General features: G+C 48.8%; 1 protein-coding gene across 4 annotated transcripts in view; it reads left to right on the forward strand.

The window, feature by feature from the left end:
* Window positions 1–22,312, forward strand: part of EXOC6B (exocyst complex component 6B) — a 296,115-nt gene that overhangs the window by 48,863 nt on the left and 224,940 nt on the right. For all 4 annotated transcript variants that reach the window (XM_058024491.1, XM_058024492.1, XM_058024489.1 and 1 more), the window contains exons 2-6: window positions 3,972–4,137; window positions 12,409–12,456; window positions 13,323–13,413; window positions 13,530–13,575; window positions 17,884–18,088. In XM_058024491.1, the coding sequence (XP_057880474.1) occupies window positions 3,972–4,137; window positions 12,409–12,456; window positions 13,323–13,413; window positions 13,530–13,575; window positions 17,884–18,088 (556 nt within the window). The remainder of the gene's footprint in view (window positions 1–3,971; window positions 4,138–12,408; window positions 12,457–13,322; window positions 13,414–13,529; window positions 13,576–17,883; window positions 18,089–22,312) is intronic.

A 22,312-nucleotide genomic window follows, 5' to 3' on the forward strand; every position in this document is an offset into this window, starting at 1 on the left:
GGAAGAGCCAGGGCTGGATTTTCTTTGGGAAGAGGATCCTGGAGGGTCAGGAGAGCTCAGGAGGGAAGGTTGAAGATTGGATTTTCCTGGAAAAATTATCCTGGGGGAGCAGGAGAGCTCAGGAGGGCTGAATTTTCCTGGAAAAGGAATTCTGGAGGAGCAGGAGAGCTCAGAAGGGAAGAGCCAGGACTGGATTTTCCTGGAAAAGGGATCTTGGAGAGTCAGGAGGGCTGAATATTCCCAGAAGAAGATCCTGGAGGGTCAGGAGAGCTCAGGAGGGAAGGACCAAGACTGGATTTTCCTGGAAAAAGATCCTGGAGGGTCAGAAGAGCTCAGAAGGGCTGGATTTTCCTGGAAAAGGAATTCTGGGGTCAGGAGAGCTCAGAAGGGCTGGATTTTCAGGAGAGAAGGTTCAAGACTGGATTTTCCTGGAAAAATGATCTTGGAGGAGCAGGAGGGCTCAGGAGGGAAGAGCCCGGGCTGGATTTTCCTTGGGAAAATGATCCTGGACGAGCAGGAGAGCTTAGGAGGGCTGGATTTTTGTGGAAAATGAATTCTGGAGGGTCAGGAAAGATCAGAAGGGAAGGTTCAATACTGGATTTTCCTGGAAAAGGGATCCTGGAGGGTCAGGAGAGCTGGATTTTCCTGGAAAAGGAATTCTGGAGGAGCAGGAGAGCTCAGAAGGGAAGATTTAAGACTGGATTTTCCTGGAAAAGGAATTCTGGAGGGTCAGGAGAGCTCAGGAGGGAAGAGCTTCCCATCATGTGCTGGTGTTTCCTTCCTGTCTGACACCAAACTTTATTTTTTCCACACTGAAGTTTGGCTGAAAATGAATAAAATAATAGAATTCCTAATAACCAAAGGGGTTTAGTAATCAGATATTTATTCCTTAGCTTTGCCACCTCCAAAGGGAATTTTTCCTGGACATTTTCAGTAATTTTGAGGTGTTTTCCCCCCCCCCATTTTCAGATGTAAATCTCAGATTTGCCTTTGAGCACAAGCACATCATTGCTGCTGTGGGGTTTTTATTGTTTCATTTATCCCTGAGTGCAGACACAACTTATCCACCTTTATTTTTTTTAATCGGAATTCTCATTTTTGAGCTGAGATCTTTGGAGTCACTGGGACCCTGCTAGGAGGCCGTGCAGCACTAGATGGCACTCGGGCTCCAAATTTCACATTTCAGCAGCCAAAACTCCACCAAACTTCAATGAAAATCCAGCAGCCCCGCTCCAGTGCTGCCTCTCATGTGATCTGAGGAGGTTTTCTCTCTTTTTTGCACTTTTAGACCGAGCAGGAGAAGGCAATGCCCTCACCATCACCTGCTCTGGGTGTCTGGGTTCTCTCACACTGAATTTAATGAGATTTTACAATTCTGGAATTTTGGTTTTGACACTGAGAATCTTTTACTGAACCCGCAGAAATTAAATGGCCTGAAAGAATAATAACTAAATAGATTTTTCCCAGCTTTTAGCTCTGTCTTGGGATTTTTCCTGTTTCTTGGGGGCCTGTGTGGATTTTAGGGATGGGATTCTCCAAAGGGAGAGCACAGATCCCAGTGCAGGAGAAAGGATTTCCTGTGTCCACCTGCATTCCTGGGGTTCCCTCTGGAATGTTGCTCCTCACTGCTTAATGATTTTTTAATGATCACTGATTAATGATTTTTAATATTTCATTGTCACATTTTGGTCAACTCTGTTATTCCCATATTTTCTCTCTGGTCATTCCCATCTTTTATCTTTGGTCATTCCCATATTTTCTTTCTGCTCATTCCCATCTTTCCTCTGGTCATTCCCATATTTTCTCTTTTATTCCCATCTTTTCTCTTTGTCATTCCCATCTTTTCTCTTTGTCATTCCCATCTTTTCTCTTTGGTCATTCCCATCTTTTTTCTCTCATTCCCATCTTTTATCTTTGGTCATTCCCATCTCTTCTCTCTGCTCATTCCCATCTTTCGTCTGCTCATTCCCATATTTTCTCTCTGGTTATTCCCATCTTTTCTCTTTGGTCATTCCCATCTTTTCTCTTTGGTCATTCCCATCTTTCCGCTGCTCATTCCCATCTTTCCTCTGCTCATTCCCATCTTTTCTCTCTGATCATTCCCATCTTTTCTCTTTTATTCCCATCTTTTCTCTCTGGTCATTCCCATCTTTTCTCTTTTATTCCCATCTTTTCTCTCTGGTTATTCCCATATTTTCTCTCTGGTCATTCCCATCTTTTCTCTGGTCATTCCCATCTTTTCTCTTTGGTCATTCCCATCTTTTTTCTCTCATTCCCATCTTTTCTCTTTGTCATTCCCATCTTTTCTCTCCAAAGGCTGCCTGGAATCTGCTCTATCCCTAATTTTTCCCTAATACCTGGCCCAAGCTCAAATCCATAATCCTCACTCCAAGCTTAACTCTTGGGCTGGGAGGGAATTCAGATTTAGGAGCCAAAACTTCCCAAAGGCAGGGCCAAGGGTGGGATTGCCACAGTCCATTAAAAGTATCCATATTTGGTGTAAAAAAACAGGAAAACAACCCTGGAATTCCCAGAGTGGGACTTGGTCCTTCTGCTTTCCAAGGAAACATTTGAGGGACAGAAATTTGAGTTTAACTTCTATCCTTACATTTAATTTGAAGCTGAAGGAGGGCGGGGAGAGATGGGATAAGGAAAAAAAAAAGGGTTGGAATGGAAACATTTCAGGTCCTGCTGGGTTGTTCTTGTCTCTCAGGGGACACCAAAGTGATGTAAAAATGAAAAGAAAGGTTGGAATAGAAACGTTTTGGGCTTGGTTTGTCTCTTAGGGAACACCAAAATGATGGAAAAAGGAGAAAAAAGGTGGAATAGAAACATTTCAGGCGTGGTTTGGGCTGGTCTGGTTTATCTGGGAACACAAAATGGTGAAAAAGGACAAGTAAACTTGGAATAGAAACATTTTAAAACCCAATTTAATACCTGGTTTATGACCTGTACCTTTGTCCCAGGAGGGCGTTTTTGGGGTCGGGTTTTGGATGTCCCTGGGTGAGGAACATTAATTTTTGTTCCTTTTGGGGTGAGGTTTTGGAAGTTCCTGGTGGATCCTGGCAGCCAAGCTGGAGATGCTGAACTGGGATGTCCAGAGGATGTTTTTGGGGTCAGGTTTGGATGTTCTTCATAAATCCTGGCAGCAGAGCTGGGGATGCTGAGCTGGGATGTCCAGAGGATGTTTTTGGGGTCCGGTTTTGGATATTCCTGGGTGAGGAACATTCCTTTTTGTACCTTTTGGGGTGAAGTTCTGGATGTTCCTGGTAGATCCTGGCAGCAGAGCTGGGGGTGCTGAGCTGAAGGTGCTGATTTGGTGTGTCCAGAGGACATTTTTGGTGTTAGATTCTGGATGTTCCTGGCAGCAGAGCTGAGGGTGCTGAGCTGGGGGTGCTGAGCTGAAGGTGCTGATCCGGGATGTCCAGAGGACATTTCTGGGGTCAGATTTTGGATGTTCCTGGTAGATCTTGGCAGCAGAGCTGGGCGTGCTGAGCTGAAGGTGCTGATTTGGTGTGTCCAGAGGACATTTCTGGGGTCAGATTTTGGATGTTCCTGGTGGATCCTGGCAGCAGAGCTGGGGGTGCTGATCTGGGGGAGTGCTGGGCTGAAGGTGCTGATCTGGGGGTGCTGCTCTGGGGTGCTGATCTGGGGGTGCTGATCTGGGGCGCTGATCTGGGGGAGTGCTGCTCTGGGGGCGCTGCTCTGGGGGAGTGCTGCTCTGGGGGAGTGCTGGGCTGAAGGTGCTGCTCTGGGGGAGTGCTGCTCTGGGGGTGCTGCTGATCTGGGAGTGCTGCTCTGGGGGAGTGCTGATCTGGGGTGCTGATCTGGGGGAGTGCTGCTCTGGGGATGCTGATCTAGGAGTGCTGCTCTGGGGGAGTGCTGATCTGGGGGTGCTGATCTAGGATGCTGCTCTGGGGGTGCTGATCTAGGAATGCTGCTCTGGGGTGCTGATCTGGCTGTCCCTGCAGGTCTGTGTACGATGGGGAGGAGCACGGGCGCTTCATGGAGAAGCTGGAGGCGCGGATCCGCAACCACGACCGCGAGATCGAGAAGATGTGCAACTTCCACTACCAGGGCTTTGTGGACTCCATCACCGAGCTGCTCAAGGTCCGGGGAGAGGCCCAGAAACTCAAGGTGAGATGTTGGGAAGGATGAAAGTTTGACAAGGAAGTCTCACAGATGTTTGGCAGAAAGGTTTTTAAATGTAGAGTCTGATGAAGGAATAGAAATTAAAGCAGGTTTTGATACAGAAGAAAAGAATTGCTGAGCCAGTCTCACTGGATAACCAAGGAGGCAAAGGGTGTGTTAGTTAGAAGGGGTTTTTATGGCTTAATGCAAAGGATAAACCCACCCCAAACAAGAAGATGTTTTTACCAAGCAGAAAGAGAGCACAGGCAAACAAGGCAGCAAATGTGGCAAATAGAAAAAAGGTCTCAGAATTTTCCACTGCAAGAAAACTGAAAAACAACTTCTAGTTTAAACTGTAATGTACTGACTTTGAGTGATTGGAGAACAGTAACATGAATATGGTAATTACAGGAGTTATGATAGGCTATAGATAAAAATTAAGGTATAGATTGGTTCTACTGTATTGAGATACTCAGCAAAGGAAAGTATATAAAGCATTGTAACCAAAGGAAAAGTTTATAATGAAATGTAACCAAAAAAAAAGTCTATAATGCATTTGTAACCTAAACTAAGGGTGTCCAGGCCTGCCTGCAGCTGGAGCTGACAGCTGTGGGCACAGCTCTGTCACCCACAACCCTGCACTGCTGTAACCTCTTGGATGCAATAAACTGCATTTTGAGAAGCTGCCCGGAGTCCCACATCCCTCATTTAGGCTCTTACAGTGAAAATACAGGCTGGATAGCATGGAAAAGTGTTCTACAGGAAGGGTTGATGCCTTGGGAAGGCTGAGCTGGAACAGAGGCAGAACAGAGTTAAAGAATAAAGCAGGGATTGGTTAAAAGGATCTTGTCAATGGATCCACCTGGGGCAGCACAAGAGCCCAGCCAGGGCTGCACCCAAGATGAACCAAAATGGTCCCAAAATGAACCCAAGATTACCCAAAATGGTCCCAAAATGAACCCAGGATGACCCAAAATGGTCCCAAAATGCACGAGCGCTCCGGGGATCTGTCACTGTGATCAGTTCTGCTCCATTTGCACCTTGCAGTTCATTGTCCCATTGCAGCTTTAGCCCATGCAGTCCCACCCTGCTTGTTTTTCTCTCTCCAGCCCACGGTGTTTGTGCTCTTGAGATTTGGGTCATTTGTCCTTGGTGCCCAGCTGGAGCAGGAATTGTTTTGTCACCATCCCATAATATGAACCCAGACCCACACATTAAGCAGCACAGAATGTGAAAAATAGAAAAGCTCAAACCTGAGGCGTCAGGGTGATAAAGTTCTGCCCGGAGAGGTGGTGGAGTCCCCATCCCTGGGTGTGTTTAACGCAGCCTGGATGTGGCACTGGGTGCCAGGGTTCAGTTGGGGTTGGATTTGGTATCTTTAAGGTCTCTTCCAACCCTGTGAGTTCTGTGAAAATCCTGCCCTGACACTGCCCTGGGCAGCTCTTTTTAGGTGGCCCCATCCCAGGCACTCTGGGATTCTCAGAACCACATCAATCTTTTCTCCTTTTATCCAGGACATTTCTATTAAAAAAAAAAAAAAAGAAATATAAATATTTATTTTAATTGTTCCTGGAGCAATGGGTTGGTCATTGAAAGTTTAGCAATTATTTGGCCAAACTGGACCAGTGTGGTGCATTAAAAGCACCGAGAAATTTCAAGCCAAGCCTGTTTTCATTAGGAAAAGTGCTTTTCCTCATGGATCTTATCCCAGTTTCTTGAGCTAAAATAAGTCTTGTGGCCTTTAAAAGTGTGCAGAAAGATGAGGGGAAGGTGGGATTTACCCAGTTCTTGGAAAAGCGCTCAGTAATGTGTGGAAAAAGTCATTTGTAGGATGACAATTTGGAAGAAGGGCAGGAAGGAAACTGGAGAGGCTTCAGGAAAAGGGAGCAGGAGGTTGGAGGTGCTTGGGGCTCCAGCTCGGTTCCTGTACCTTATAATACAAATATTCCAGATTTGGGGGGCGCAGGAGTGTCAAAACCTTCCTGGTTTACCTCCACAAATCCAAGCTTGGCAGGGAGAGTCTGGGCCATCCCTTCCTGCAGGAACAAGGTGGGACCTGGGCTGGAAACCCAAAATCCCTGCCTGAAGAGTCACTTAGGGAATGGGGCTGAGTCGAGTGGCTCCCAAAAAGTTGTGGTTTGTCCCCAGGAAGCAGCGCAGGGAGGTTTTCTGGCTGAGTGGAGCCTGTCCTGGTGAAAAGGACCTTCCTGGGAATGGAGAACAACTTTCCTGGTGTTCAGGAGTGTGGGAGACTGGAAAAGCTGAAGTTCTAAATCACAAAATCTGTCAGAAAAAGCAGATTTTCTGGAGAAAAGGGAAGAACTCAAAGTCAGGGTGCTGAGTGCTGCTTTTAACATATTTATTCATTCATTTAAAACTACCTGTGGCATTTCCCAGCAGGGTTCTTACTTGACACATCCAAGTCTCCATCCCAAAATGGGGTTTCCTCTCAGGAACAACCTTCCTGAGGGATGTCCTGAGGAGAATTCACCCAGCAATTCATTGCAGGATGAATCCATTGGAATGACCATGAAATAAGTAGTTTTTTTCCCTTTTTTTAAATTTATTTTTTTATTTTTTCAAGGCATTGTTTCCAGCCAAGACTTGCACATTGTTTGTTTGCTTGGAGCTGGTTCCCATTCTGCCACCAGCCCCTTTGTTGGTGGCTCACTGTGAAGTCCATCCCTGTCCCCTCAGGATCTCCCTTGATTTCCAGGCCTATGTGATCCATAAAACAGCACATGGCGAAAACATCCCCAGAAAAGCCTTTCTGAAACCCTGGGCCCTCTTTGTGAGGCTTTCCCTGGGGAATCATCTGAGGATCGAGTGCTGAGAGTGGGTTTGGTTCCAGCCATTCATCCTCCATTTGATCTGGGCCTTTGAACCCGTGAGGAGCCAGCGGGGCCCTCCCTGCTCCCTCCTCCTCCTCTCATGTGCTCTGGGCTGCTGTGGGGTTGGGTTTTTGCACAAATATCCTTTTTGCTGTTGTTTTAGCTCGCCCTGGATGTGTCACCTTCTGTGGCTGGGGCTCTCAGAGTGGCCCCAAATGAACTAAACCTGAGCAGAACCTCAGGGCTGTGTTTTCTGTCCCTGTTTGTCCCCAAGCACTGCCCTGGGAAGTTTATCTCCTTGAGCATCAGCTGGCTGGACATGAGCCTGAGGTGCCCAGGTGGGCAAGAGACCCCTGGGATGTGCCAGCTCTGGGGTGGCAGTGCCAGGGCAGTGCCCTTGTCCCCTGTGCTGGCACTGTTGGGGCACCTCCAGTGCTGAGGAGAGCCCTGGAGGGGCTGGAGTGTGGCCAGGGCAGGAACAGAGCTGGGAAGGGGCTGGAGAATCCCTGAGGGAGCTGGGAAGGGGCTGGAGAATCCCTGAGGAAGCTGGGAAGGGGCTGCACAATCCCTGAGGGAGCTGGGAAGGGGCTGCACAATCCCTGAGGGAGCTGGGCAGGGGCTGGAGAATCCCTGAGGGAGCTGGGAAGGGGCTGCACAATCCCTGAGGGAGCTGGGAAGGGGCTGCACAATCCCTGAGGGAGCTGGGAAGGGGCTGCACAATCCCTGAGGGAGCTGGGCAGGGGCTCAGCCTGGAGCAAAGGAGGCTCAGGGGGCCCTTGTGGCTCTGCACAGCTCCTGCCAGGAGGGCACAGCCGGGGGGGTCGGGCTCTGCTCCAGGGAACAGGGACAGGAGCAGAGGGAACGGCCTCAGGGGAGGGTCTGGGGAAGTTTAGATTAGACATTGGGAGGAATTTCCTCATGGAAAGGGATGTCAGGAATTGAAAGTGCTCAGGGAAGTTTGGAATCTCCATCCCTGAGGGGTTTCACAGCCCTGTGGATGTGACACTTGGGGACATTGGGCAGTGGTGGCCCTGGTTGGACTGGGTGATCTTTTCCAACCATGATGATTTTGGGATTTGTGATTTCCAGCTGCCCTGCTGTGGCTCAGCAAAGAGCTGCCCTCATGTTCATGCCATGGACTGAACGGTGGGATCTTGGAAAGGAATTCCTGGCTGGGAGGGTGGGCAGGGGCTGGGCTGGAATTCCCAGATTTGCTGTGGCTGCCCCTGGATCCCTGGCAGTGCCCAAGGCCAGGTTGGACACTGGGGCTTGGATCCACCTGGGACAGTGGGAGGTGTCCCTTCCCATGGAACTGGATGGGATTTAAGGTTGCCCCCAACCCAACCCATTCCCTGATTCTCTCACTTAGCTGGGCCATTCCTGGTGGATTTTTATCCCACCTCCCCCAATGTTGTCCCAGCTGGGGCTGTCCTTCCTCCCTTCTCCAGGAATCCTAGCTCACATGGCTGCCAAGCCCTTTTTAATTCTACAGCTTTCTGCCCTGTCATTCAGAAACCAGAGATGATTCCTTTTTAATTTCATGGAATCCCAGAATTGTTCAGATTGGAAAATCCCTCGGAGTCCAACCATTCCCAGCACTGCCCAGGCCATGTCCCCAGGTGCCACATCCATGGATTTATATCCTTCAGGAATCATCACTCCACCCCTGCCAGGGCTGGACAACACATTTGGGGAATCAATTTTCCCTCATGTGTAGAGAAGAGAGCTGAGAGCAGTTTTTGGGATTGCAGCATGAAGGATGGCTCCGGTCACTGTCCCTTCCCTCGGGAGTGGGTGTCACCAGCAGGGACAGGGACAGATCCAGAGGTGGCTCTGTGGTGGTGTTTGATGGTCCCAGGATGACGGAAGAGATGAGAATCTGACTCCATGTTTCAGAAGGCTGATTTATTATTTTATGATATATATTATATTAAAAGAAAATGACATATTAAAATATTCTAAAGAATAGAAGAAAGGATTTCATCAGAAAGCTTGAAAGGAAAGGAAAAAATGATAATAAAATCTTGTGTCTGCTCACAGCCTCGACACAGGTGGCTGTCACTGGTCATCAACTAAAAACAATTCACATGCTGGGTAAACAATTCTCCAAATCACATTCCAAAGCAGCAAAACATGGAGAAGCTGAAGCTTCTGAGCTTCTCAGGAGAAAAGATACTAACTAAAGGATTTTTCAGAAAATACATCTGTGACAAGGCTCCATTCCCAGGGTTCCTCTCCAGCTGCCCTTGCTCCTCTCTCGCAGCGTTCTGCCCCTCTGGGATGATCCCAGGGACTTTCTGAGCCCTTTTCTGAGGGTGAGGGAACAGTTCACCCCACAAACCCCTGGAGTGCTCCCACTCCCTGCCGTGCCACCTGCCTGTCCCCCTGTCACAGACATCTTTTTATGAAAATCTTTTTCTTAGGATTTTTCTTCCTGAGAAGCTTAGAGGCCTCAGGAACAAAAATTGATTATCTGCTGCTGTGGAATGCAACAGGTGGATCTGTGATTGGTCTCGTGTGGATGTTTAGAATTAGTGACCACTCACAGCAGAGCTGGCTCTCTCTCTCTCCGAGCCACAGACCTTTGTTTTCATAATTTTCTATTCTATTCTTAGCTTAGGCATCCTTCTGAGATGAAGCTTTTCCTTTTGTTCTTTTTAGTATAGTTGTAGTGTAATGTATATCATAAAATAATATATCAGCCTTCTGAACAGTGTCAAGATTTTTGTCTCTTCCCTCCCTGTGACCACTGTCACATCCCCCTCCGCGCATCTGGCCTGGCTTAGCAAAGCCCAGCTCTGCCAAACCCAGCTTAGCAGCACGGGGTGTGTGTAAACAACCATCCCTGTGTTCATCCAGGCCTGGAGACTCCAGGAACAATCCCAAACACGACCCCCTGACCCCCAAAATCCTGGAGCGTGCAGGGCCCCGCTCCAGCCCTGCTTTTCCCTGGGGTTGGGATTGCTGGGGGATTTTAGCAGCAAACCCCTCCAGCCCCAGCCTCAGTTCAGGAGTGGTTTTAAATTACCCGACACGGATTCCTTTTTCCTGGTGGGATTTTCGGGATCTGAGCAAATCAAATAATCTTTGGAGGAGATGCTGGGCTCCTGCTCGTAAAAGCTCCAAACACCATAAAGGAAATGAGCAGGTTTTGGGGAGGGCAGGCAGCCAGCAGGGCTGCAGCTACTGCAGCAGGGCCAGAGATGGGATGCAGATGCTGGAGGGGAAATCATGGAGAACTCCTTTTTTCCATCCTGGGAAGCTTGGAAAGCACCATGGCTGGTGTGGGAATGGAAGGGAGCTCTGAGGTTGGGTGATTCTGCTGCTGGGAGCACCACAAACCTTCCTGGGGGAGGCTGGAACAGGGGGGAAATTGTGGTGGCCCGGGACCTGTTTCAAAAAAATGGATCCTGAATCAATTTGATATGGATAAATCCAAAGCTTTCCTTCTGTCTGACCTGGTGAGCTCAGAAAGGATGGAGATTGTGCGATCATGGAATTGCTGAGGTTGGAAAAGTTGCTCAAGATCTTTAAGTTCAGCCACCACCAAAGCCCATCCCAAGTGCCACATCCACAGGGTTTTGAACCCTTCCAGGGATGGAGACTCCACTGCAGCTCCTTCCAGTCCTGGGCAGCCCTTTCTATGAGGAATATTCCCAATAATCCACCCTGAGGCCGTTCCCTCTGCTCCTGTCCCTGTTCCCCTCCTGGCAGGAGCTGTGCAGAGCCACAAGGGCCCCCTGAGCCTCCTTTGCTCCAGGCTGAGCCCCTGCCCAGCTCCCTCAGGGATTGTGCAGCCCCTTCCCAGCTCCCTCAGGGATTCTGCAGCCCCTTCCCAGCTCCCTCAGCTGTTCCTTGCTGGATTTTTGCTCCAGGATGTTTTTTTTTAATCTTCCCAATCCCCCTTGGAGCTCCTCCTGCTCCTCCATCCCCATCCTGCTGGAGAAAGGGAGAGCCCCATGTGCAGTTCCTTCACTGGGATGAAATTTGTTAAAAATTTCTCATTTCCATGATTATTCCAAAGGAAGCAAAGCTCTGGGGTGGACTTGTGAGATCTCCCACTCCTGGAAGCCCTTTGAGGGCTCTGTCTCCCAGCTCTTGGTGTTTTCCAAGCTCTGGGAAAGGTTCTGCTTCCAGAAGGAGCAGAACTCTGAAAATCAGGCAGGAATTTGTTCCTAAAATGGGGCAGGGATGCAGCAGCAGCTCCCACTGTGGAGAGAACCTGGATCAGAAAAAACCTTTTACAGGAATGAGCTTGGAAATGAACATGTCCAGCTTTAGGAGCTGCAGAAGGAGATTTTGGGTGTAAAAAAGGGGTTTTATGACATGGAAATCTCAGAGTGATGTGAAATCTCAGAACTCTGAGCAACCCTGCTGGAATTCCCTCAGGAATTGGCAGAGATCTGGAGCTGGGAATATTGGCTTGGAAGTTTGGGTTGGTTTTTCCAGCTGTCCCAGCCTGAACTCGGGAGAATTCCCAAAGTTCTCTTCCCACTCCTTGGCTGAAAAAACTCCTGATTTTCCATCCTGATGAGCCCCCAAATCCCCTTTGTTCTCCTGTGGGTCCTTCTGGGGCTGGGAAGGGCTGAGCTGGGCTCTTCCCTCTCCAGGGAATCCTTAGCTTTGCCAAGTGGAAATTTTCCAGCTCTGAGCCCCAGCTTGGTGGGATAATCCCGAAAAAATAGGGAGATTTTTTATCCAAGGTATATAAAAATATCTTACACCAGGCAGGAGCAAGGATGCATCCAGAGGGAGATGAAGATCCCAAATGAAGTTTTATAAGAAATTCCATAAATATAAATAATTATTTGTAGGGAAAGCTCCTGGTAAAGAATCCTTTCCTGGTTGGATATGAAGGACTTACAACCTAAATGGAATTTATTGGTGATGGGGAAGGGAATTAATTCCTCCCTCACTCAGGTGAAAACTGGAGTTTTCCAATGTAGATCCATGAAAACTCCAGCACTTTGAGGTTTCTACGCCTCTGAATGAATTCCTGTTGCCTTTCCCTTTTCTCCAGTGGCAAAGAGGAAAATCCCTGGATTTGTGTTCTTGTTTTTCCCTTTTCCACATCCTCAGGATTTTCTCTGGAGCCTGAGCCCTGAGAAATCCCTGTGAGCTTGAAATGAGGAAAATTCCCTGTCCAACCTGGCCTTGTGTCCTTTTCCAAACTGGATCCATGAAAACTCCAGCATTTTGAGGCTTCCATGCCTCTGAATGAATTCCTGTTGCCTTTCCCTTTTCTCCAGTGGCAAAGAGGGAAATCCCTGGATTTGTCCCCCAGTGGCAGTGGCTGTTAACTCAGCCATAAACAGCTTTTCCATGGGATGGGAGCCGTGGGGAGGGAGAGAGGGAGGGATGGTGTTTATGGACAGTTTGTTTTGGTGGGAAGAACATTGTCCTGATTTATGGCATGTGCTCTGTGCTTTTCCCAATGTCCCCACAGAACCAAGTGACAGACACCAACCGGAAGCTGCAGAATGAAGGGAAAGAAGTAAGTGATGGGTCCAGTCCTGGGATTGCAGCCTGGACTGGTGTGGGAGGGAGAATTCCCTGTCCAACCTGGCCTTGTATCTCTGTTTTCCTTTTTCTACATCCCAGGATTTTCTCTGGAACCAGAACCCTGAGAAATCCCTGTTACTTTTGGGATGTGAGAATTCCCTCCTTGTATCCTTGGTTTTCCCGTTTCCACATCCCCAGGATTTTCTTCTGGAGTCAGAGCCCTGAATAATCCCTTTTAGCTTTTGGATGTACGAATTCCCTGTCCAACCTAGCCTTGTGCACTTGTTTTTCCTTTTTTCACATCTTCAGTATTTTCTCTGGAGCCTGTGTGAAAAATCCTTCTTAGCTAGAAATGAGGAAAATTCCCTGTCCAGCCTGGCCTTGTTATCCCTGTTTTCCTTCTTCCACATCCCAGGATTTTCTCTGGAACCTGAGCCCTGAGAAATCCCTGTTCACTTTGGGATGTGAGAATTCCCTCCTTGTGTCCTGTTTTCCCCTTTTCCCCATCCCAGGTTTTTTCCTGGAGCCTCCATGAAATCCCCGTTAACTCTGGGATGAGGAGAATCCCCCAGGAGCGAGCGGCCACATCCTGCCTTTGAGAACCAAAAATCTTGGAAGAGATGCCTAAAACGGGAAGGGGAAATAACATTTTGGAATGCACAGGATGTGCTCCAAGTTTGATGCCTTTGGGTTTGCTGCTCCCTGTTTGAAATCCAGGGAGTTCAGGGAACTTCCCCAGCTGGAGCTGCCCCCATCCCGAGCTCGCCCCTTATCAGAGCAGGGTTTGGGCTCTGCTGCTCCTGGGATGGAGCCCAGGGCTGGCTGCTGATCCTGAGGGAGCTTTTCCCCTTTTTCCAGCTGATCCTGGCCATGCAGGAGCTGAGGCAGTGCCGGCTGCAGCAGAGGAACATCTCAGCCACGGTGGATAAACTCACCCTGTGTCTCCCCGGTGAGGAACCTCCTCCTTTTTGGAGCTCTTTGGTGGAATTCCCAATTTTTTGTTTCCTTTTTGGATTCCCAGCTGTGTGCTCCTGTCTCAGAGCTGTGTTTTCCTTCTCTTCCCAGTGCTGGAGATGTACAGCAAGCTGCGGGAGCAGATGAAATCCAAGAGGTAAATCTGGGCTGGGGGTTCAGGGGAAGAGTCCAAGGAGTTCTTTGGTGCTGGGTAATTTAAGGAGAATCTCAGCAGTTCAGGTTAAATTTCCTGGTTTTTGGCTGCTTTTCCTCACAGTCCTGCTCATCCTCCTGTGGTACAGCTGAGAATGGGGATGGCAGCAGGTTCAGATTTGGGGAATTAAGGTGGATGCTCCTTGTTTTTTATGGCAGCTCAGTATTGGGAATGGCAACAGGTTTGAATTTTGGGAATTAAGGTGGGTGCTCCTTGGTTTTTTAATGGAAGCTCAATATTGGGGATGGCAGCAGGTTCAGATTTTGGGAATTAAGGTGAATTAAGGTTTCCTTGGTTTTTTATGGAAGCACAATATTGGAGATGGCAGCCGGTTCAGATTTGGGGAATTAAGGTGGATGCTCCTTGTTTTTTTATGGAAGCCCAATATTGTACATACAGCCAAGGCGTGTTACCAACTAAATTTTATTCCATGAATGCCATAAAACAAATCTTAATCCAATCTGAGAGATCCCAGGGAATGTTTGTGTGGAAGAGTCCAAGGAATTCTTTGGTGCTGGGTAATTTAAGGAGAATCTCAGCAGTTCAGGTTAAATTTCCTGGTTTTTGGTTGCTTTTCCTCACAGTCCTGCTCATCCTCCTGTGGTACAGCTGAGAATGGGGATGGCAGCAGGTTCAGATTTGGGGAATTAAGGTGAATTAAGGTTTCCTTGGTTTTTTGTGGCAGCTCAATATTGGGGATGGCAGCCAGTTCAGATTTTGGGAATGAGGGTGGGTGCTCCGTGGTTTTTATGGCAGCTCAATACTGTACATATAACCAAGATGTTTTACCAACTAAATTTTATTCCATGAACGTTACAAAACAAATCTTAATCCAATCTGAGAGATCCTAGGGGATGGGGGGGGGGGGGGAAGACAAAGAGCTGGAAACATCAAGATGGTGGGAATTGGGGAGAAAACTTCTGTGGAAATAATTCCGCAACACTTGGTGCCTCGGGAATGCTGGGCTGTAAATCCAGGAGTTTCCCCACCCTGCATCTGCTGAGGGATGAAAATCTGGGATTTTGGCAGGAATCCTGGTTAGTTTGAGCAGCAGGGAGCAATTTTGGAGCCCTGAGGGTGGCAGATGTGGGGTGGGAGCTGGAGCTGATCCCTGGGAATTCCTGCAGGGAATCCTCCAGCTGCTCCATGCCCTCCCTCTGGGCAGCATTTCCGGGGGCTGCAGCTGAGAATTGCTTCCCTTTTTCCCCTCCATTATTAGGATTGGTTCATTTGTGACCAAACCCACGCTGAAATCCACATTTCAGGAATATTGGGAGCTGTGGCTGTTTTTTTTTTTCCTGTTTCTTTTTGTCTGGATTTGATGGCTCCATTGAACAGACACAGCACAAGATATTCCACTTTTTTATCTGCTCCAGGTCTCACTTGGATCATTTCAGGATGTGCAGCCACGGAGGGGGGGGGTCCTGCCATCAGGGTTTGGGATCAGTTTTGGAGAATAAACTCCACAGACAGAAGGAAATAGGGAAAGTTTCTAAACCAGCTCAAGCTGCTACCAAATGGAGAATCCATGGCCAGGAGCTGGAGGTGGAGCTGATCGCAGAGGAATGATCAGGATGGAGAGAGGGAATTTTTCTCTGAATTGGCCAGATTTTAAGGAAGGGACAGAAAAGATTTTTTTTTTTGCCATGGCTGTGTGGAAAATGGTGGAAAAGTCCAAAATTTCTGGAGGGATCAGGATGCTCTGGAGGGATCAGGCCTTTTTATTTACCCCTGGCTCTGTGTGGTCTCCAAGCAGTGAGAAATGGAATCATAAAATCCTGGAAGGGTTTGGGTTGGAGGAGACCCCAAAGATGACCCAACTGCACAACTTCCACACCCAGGGTGCTCCAACCTGGCCGTGGGCACTGCCAGGGATCCAGGGGCAGCCACAGCAAATCTGGGAATTCCAGTCCAGGCAGAAATTCCTTGCTGAGATCCCAGCCCAATCTCCCCTTTCCCAGTGGGAGCCATTCCCTGGCTCCTGTCCCTGCCGGCCTTGTCCCCAGTCCCTCTCCAGCCTCCCTTGTAGACCTGGATGCTCCATGAATTCTCTGGGATTGTTCATCATGCTGGGAGCTGAGAAATCCCCAGCAGGAACAGGAAAATCACCCCAAAAAGGCCCCCCTGGCCCTGGATTTTATCCAAATTCTGCTTTTCCCCCTCAGCCCTGGGGACACAGGCCTGGGACACAGCTCAGCTCCCTTCTGGGAACTCTTCCCAAAAAAGGCTTCCAAAATTAAATAATAGAAGTAAAATGAGGGGATTTGGGGAGGAATGGGACCTGAGGATTCCCTGGAATATCAGCCCCCAGTGGGTGTTTGTCCCTCCTGGTCAGTCCCTGCCTCCCTGGGCATTCCCAACGTTCTCTCCTGAATTCTGTTAGCACAGAAAGTCTGAAATTCTCATTGACCAGGTGTCATGGTTTTGCACAGGAGACATTTAGAGAAGTGATGCACAGATGATAATAAAATAAGTGATAATAATTTTTTATACCCTTTTAAGGTTTTGATCCTGCTTTGCCTTTCTCCTAATCCTGTCTCAGGGCAGGAATTGAGTGCCCTGGGGATTGGCCAGCACTGAACCCATCTCTCTTTGGTGCATTGGGCTGGGAAATCTCAAAATTGGTGAAATCACAAATGGGTGAACCAAAACTGTGACAATTCCCACTGAGGGGGAGACTTAAAAAAGTTCTAGAATTGAAAGTTGAGAGATGAACGGGACTTATGTTTTTTTTGGTTTTCAGGTTGTTTTTTTTTCTCTTACAACAGTTCAGCTCACCATCTACATTCTAGACTTGGTGTACAAAGAGAAAGGTACTAAAAAAGTTACAAGACACACAGGTTTAAGGTTTTTTAAAACTATTTTGTCCAATTAACTATTAGAATATATTTTATTTCTACCTTTCTACCAATAACTAATTATTTGTGCGTTCACACAACGTCTGCATTGTGGCTCTTTGTGACCAATCTCTCTGTGCCACCAACACAGCAGAAAATGGTTGGAAAAGACCTCTGAGATCATTGAGTCCAACCTAGGACTAAAGACTACCATGCCAACTAGACCATGGCATGTCCAGTCTTTGCTTGAGCACCTCCGGGGATGATCTCCCACCTCCCTGGGCAGCCCATTTCAGGACCTCATCACCCTTTTTCTGAATAAATTCCTCCTAATGACCAGCCTGAACCTCCCCTGGTACACCTTGAGGCTGTGTCCTCTTGTCTTCTCCATGATTGCTTGGGAGGAGAGACCAACCCCAAGGAGATGAAGAACAAGAAGGAGATCAGACAATGCCCCAAGTCCTCCATCTTTTATCCACCTCTGTGACGGTGTTCACAGGGATCCCAGGTTGAGGGAAGAGATGAGGATCTGACTCCATGTTTCAGAAGGCTGATTTATTATTTTATCATATATATTACATTAAAACTATACTAAAAGAATGGAAGAAAAGGCTTCATCAGAAGGCTGGCAAAGAATAGAATAGCCAAGAATGATAACAAAGGCAGCTGCCTTAGACTCTCTCTCCAAGCCAGTTGACTGTGATTGGCCATTAATTAGAAACATCCAACATGGGCCAATCACAGATGCACCTGTTGCATTCCACAGCAGCAGATAACAATTGTTTACATTCTGTTCCTGAGGCCTCCCAGCTTCTCAGGAGGAAAAATCCTAAGGAAAGGATTTTTCATAAAAAGATGTCTGCGACACACCTCCATACTAAAAACCCAAAAATTCAGTTTTTCAGCCTATGATAAACTGTATTACTGTATTTCACACACTCGTAGATTCCAGTTCATCACAAAATCTTGGAAGCTTTCTCCATGGAAGGTTAAAGCAGTGTTCTCCTGAAGGTGAGGACATCTCAGGACAGGCAGAGGAACATTCCCTGAGCCCTGGGCTCCGCCAGAGCAGGGTTCCAGCAGGGTTCCTGTGTCGCTGTAGGACCCGAAAGAACACAAGCTCACACCACTGTTCTCAAGGCAGAGAAAAAAGGGAAGTTTATTTTCTGACTCCAACATTTATAGTTTTCCAAGAGTGACAGTGGATTGGAGGGTGACAGTGCCACCTCTCCAATGCCACTGGACAAACCAACAGTCCATCAACTTTCTCCTCCTCCATACAGGAATGCTTAACATTGAGTTATTTACAGAAAGTGTGCGAGAAAGTTTCACTAGAAGAAGAAGTCAACATCAGAAGGCTTAGAAAATCTTAAAAAGCCAGGTTGACATTGCTGACCTTTCCCTGCTCCCCCAGGCACTACCCGGCCCTGAAGACCCTGGAGCACCTGGAGCACACATTCCTGCCCCAGGTGAGCCACTACCGCTTCTGCAAGGTGATGGTGGACAACATCCCGCGGCTGCGCGAGGAGATCAAGGAGCTCTCCATGTCCGACCTCAAGGACTTCCTGGAGAGCATCCGCAAGCACTCGGACAAGATCGGAGAGACCGCCATGAAACAGGTGGGATTTGGGATCAGAGTGCCATGGAATAGGTGGGATTTGGGGTCAGAGTGCCATGGAACAGGTGGGATTTGGGGGAATTTGGGGGGAATTGGGATCAGAGTGCCATGGAACAGGTGGGATTTGGGATCAGAGTGCCATGGAACAGGTGGGATTTGGGGTCAGAGTGCCATGGAACAGGTGGGATTTGGGATCAGAGTGCCGTGGAACAGGTGGGATTTGGGGTCAGAGTGCCATGGAACAGGTGGGATTTGGGATCAGAGTGCCATGGAACAGGTGGGATTTGGGGGAATTGGGATCAGAGTGCCATGGAACAGGTGGGATTTGGGGGAATTTGGGGAGAATTGGGATCAGAGTGCCATGGAACAGGTGGGATTTGGGGGAATTTGGGGGAATTGGGATCAGAGTGCCATGGAACAGGTGGGATTTGGGGGAATTTGGGATCAGAGTGTCATGGAATAGGTGGGATTTGGGGGAATTTGGGATCAGACTGCCATGGAACAGGTGGGATTTGGGGGGAATTGGGATCAGAGTGCCATGGAACAGGTGGGATTTGGGGGAATTTGGGGGGAATTGGGATCAGAGTGCCATGGAACAGGTGGGATTTGGGGGGAATTTGGGATCAGACTGCCATGGAACAGGTGGGATTTGGGGGGAATTGGGATCAGAGTGCCATGGAACAGGTGGGATTTGGGGGAATTTGGGATCAGAGTGCCATGGAACAGGTGGGATTTGGTGGGAATTTGGGGGGAATTGGGATCAGAGTGCCATGGAACAGGTGGGATTTGGGATCAGACTGCCATGAAACAGGTGGGATTTGGGGGAATTTGGGGGGATTTGGGATCAGTGAGACTGCTATGAAACAGGTGGGATTTGGTGGAATTTGGTGGGAATTGAGATCAGAGTGCCATGGAACAGGTGGGATTTGGGGGGAATTGGGATCAGAGTGTCATGGAAGAGGTGGGATATTTGGGGGTGTTTGCGAGGAATCAGGATCAGTGAGACTGCCATGAAACAGGTGGGATTTGGGGGAATTGAGATCAGAGTGCCATGGAACAGGTGGGATTTGGGGGGAATTGGGATCAGAGTGCCATGGAACAGGTGGGATTTGGGGGAATTTCGGGGGAAACAAGATTGGTGAGACTGCTATGAAATGTGGGATTTGGGGGAGTTTGGTGGGAATTGAGAACAATGAGACTGCCATGAAACAGGTGGGATTTGGGGGAATTTGGGGGAGTTTGAGATCAGACTGCCATGGAACAGGTGGGATTTGGGGGTGTTTGGGATCAGAGCGCCATGGAACAGGTGGCATCTGGGGGAATTTGGGGGGATTGGGATCAGAGTGCCATGGAACAGGTGGGATCTGAGGGAATTTGGGGGGATTGGGATCAGAATGCCATGGAACAGGTGGGATTTGGGGGCATTTGGTGGAAATGAAGGAAGGTGAGGCTGCCATGGAACAGGTGGGATTTGGTGGAAAACAAGGTCTGCAAGACCAGCACAAAACAGGTGGGATTTGTGGGCTTTTGGTGGGAGTCCCCAATTTTTTGGGAAGAGGTTGGAGGTTCATTTGTTGTGTGCTTCTCCAAGCCAAGGCTTTAGGATGAGTTTAGTATTTTGTTGCTGGGTGAGGAGTGGTTGTTCCTTCCCTGGTTGCTCCTGGAGTGTTATCTTGGATTTCATTCTGGAGTTTATTCTGGGTTTTAGGCTGTTGAGAAGTGAGGATCCATTGTGTCCTTGGCTTCTCCCAGAGTTTTCCATGATTTTGTGGCACTCTGGGAGGTGCAGTTGGGGGTGAAACCGATGCCTTGTGAAGGCTGCCCTAGAGCTGAGGCTGGACAGAGTTAAAGCAGGGATTTATAAAAGGATCTCCTCCATGGATCCACCCTGGGCAGCACAAGAGCCCAGCCAGGGCTGCACCCAAGATGAACCAAAATGGTCACAAAACGAACCCAAGATGGACAAAATGGTCCCAAAATGAACCCAAGATGTACCAAAATGGTCACAAAATGAACCCAAAATGTACCAAAATGGTCACAAAATGAACCCAAAATGTACCAAAATGGTCCCAAAATGAACTCAAGATGAACTAAAATGGTCCCAAAATGCACGAGCGCTCCGGGGATCTGTCACTGTGATCAGTTCTGCTCCATTTGCACCTTGCAGTTCATTGTCCCATTCCAGCTTTAGCCCATGCAGTCCCACCCTGCTTGTTTTTCTCTCTCCAGCCCATGGTGTTTGTGCTCCTGGGCTGAGATTTGGATCATTTGTCCTTGGTGCCCAGCTGGAGCAGGAATTGTTTTGTCTCCCTGCTCTGTGCACAGAGCTTGGCATCCCCTCATATGGAGCTCAGACCCACACACTAAAGCAGCACAGGACCTGAAAATAGAAAAGCTCAAACCTGAGGCATCACAACTCCCCATAACTCTACTTTTCACTTGTATTTTCCACTTCTATGCCCAGGGAATTGGTGCTACTGGCTGACCTGGAGACATTGTGTTGATTCCCCACTTTTTGGGATAAAAAAGCAAGAATTTGTGCACTGCAATTCCATGAATTTTGCGTCCTAAACTGATTTTAAATCCAGCCCAAACTTGGCTGGTGCCTCCCTCACCTTTTCCAGTGGTTGTGTCTGTGAAGGATGAGCTGATGAACTGAACCTCCCTGGCTGTGCCTTAAATCAGGAATTGCCTTTCCCACTCCCACTGAATATTTGGATTTCATCTCATCCCAGCAGAGCTGGGAGAGGCTCTGGATTTGCCCTCCAGGAGGGTTTTGCAGCTTTTCTGGAATTCAGGGGCAGGGGCAGGGAGCTTGGCAAAAGTGTCAGCAGAATATTTTGCCCCATTTCCTCTCTTCTCATCCTCAGAACATCCTGCTTCACATCCCTTTTCCTGGGGTACATCTTGGCAAACTTCTTTACATCCAAGGCAGCGTGTCCCTGCTGTTATGAGGCACGCATGCAGTGCTGTGCAGCTTGATTTATCCGGTGTCTGCTCCAAATGCTCTCCACAAGGGTGTCCCTCCCAGTATCCCCAGGATGGATGGATGGATGGATGGATGGACGGATGGATGGATGTTTTCCCTCCCTGGATGTGCTCAGAGCTCTGGAAAGGAGCGGAGCTGGCGGGAGGCCCACGGAGCCGCGATTGGCAGCTCCGTCCATTCGGTTTAAATTAGGATCATATAAATTCCTTTAAAATTGTTTGATTTCACCAGCGGGAACGGAGGAGGCCTGGCTACAACGGGAGAGGAAATGGGGTTTTTGTAACATCACAAACGCGGGGCTGCCGCTGACAAGGGCTGAACATTTCATTTTGTGATAATCACGAGGATCTGGCGGCAGCGCTCGCAGCCGCGGCCGCGCTCCCGGGATCGCGGGAGCTCCCAGCCCCTCCTGGGACGGACCCAGGGAGGCATTCCCGGGGTCTCACACGAGGAGCTCTCCCTGCTCTCCTTCCCTCCTGGGTTTTAGCCCAATCTGAGTTTTATTACCTGAATTCCGGGGGAATTCGCCGCCATCCAGATCCTGTTGTTAACGGCGGGGCCTGGAGCGGATGAAAGGAGCTGCACACACTTGAACTCCACTTGGACTTTGGCCCTGTGAACCTGCGTGTGTGTTTGGGTTTTGGTGGGGTTTCTTTTACAGGGCTCTGAGCTCCAGGCCTGAATTACATCCCATTAACACGTGCTGATATCCGGGCCGGCCTTTATTGTCCCACTCCAGGCTGGAATGTGCCGGGCATGTGGAGGAGGCCACTGGGGATGGAGCTGCTGCGAGTAAGGGGCCAAAAACAACCCAGCCTAAAGGAAGCCGTGGATCAGGGCTGGGGACAGCCAGAAGTGTCAGTGCTGCCTTTCCAGAGGGCAGGAAAAGCAGCAGTTTATTCGTGGGAATCACCGGGATGCAGCAGCAGAGCTGGGCTTGGGTAGGCGGGGATCTGGGTTTGGACAGGGGGAGTTTGGACAGGTTGATCTGGGATTAACTGGGACAGGTTGATCCAGAAGCAATTGGAAAGGTTGATCCAGGATGAATTTGGACAGGCTGATCCAGGATTAACAGGGACAGGCTGGATCCAGGGGGAGTTTGGACCATTGATCCAGGATTAATTGGGACAGGTTGATCCAGGATTAATTGGGACAGGTTGATCCAGAGGCAATTGGAAAGGTTGATCCAGGATTAATTGGGACAGGTTGATTCAGAGGCAATTGGAAAGGTTGATC

This window comes from Melospiza georgiana, chromosome 5 (genome assembly GCF_028018845.1).
Source record: "Melospiza georgiana isolate bMelGeo1 chromosome 5, bMelGeo1.pri, whole genome shotgun sequence".
NCBI classification, from domain to species: Eukaryota; Metazoa; Chordata; class Aves; order Passeriformes; family Passerellidae; genus Melospiza; species Melospiza georgiana.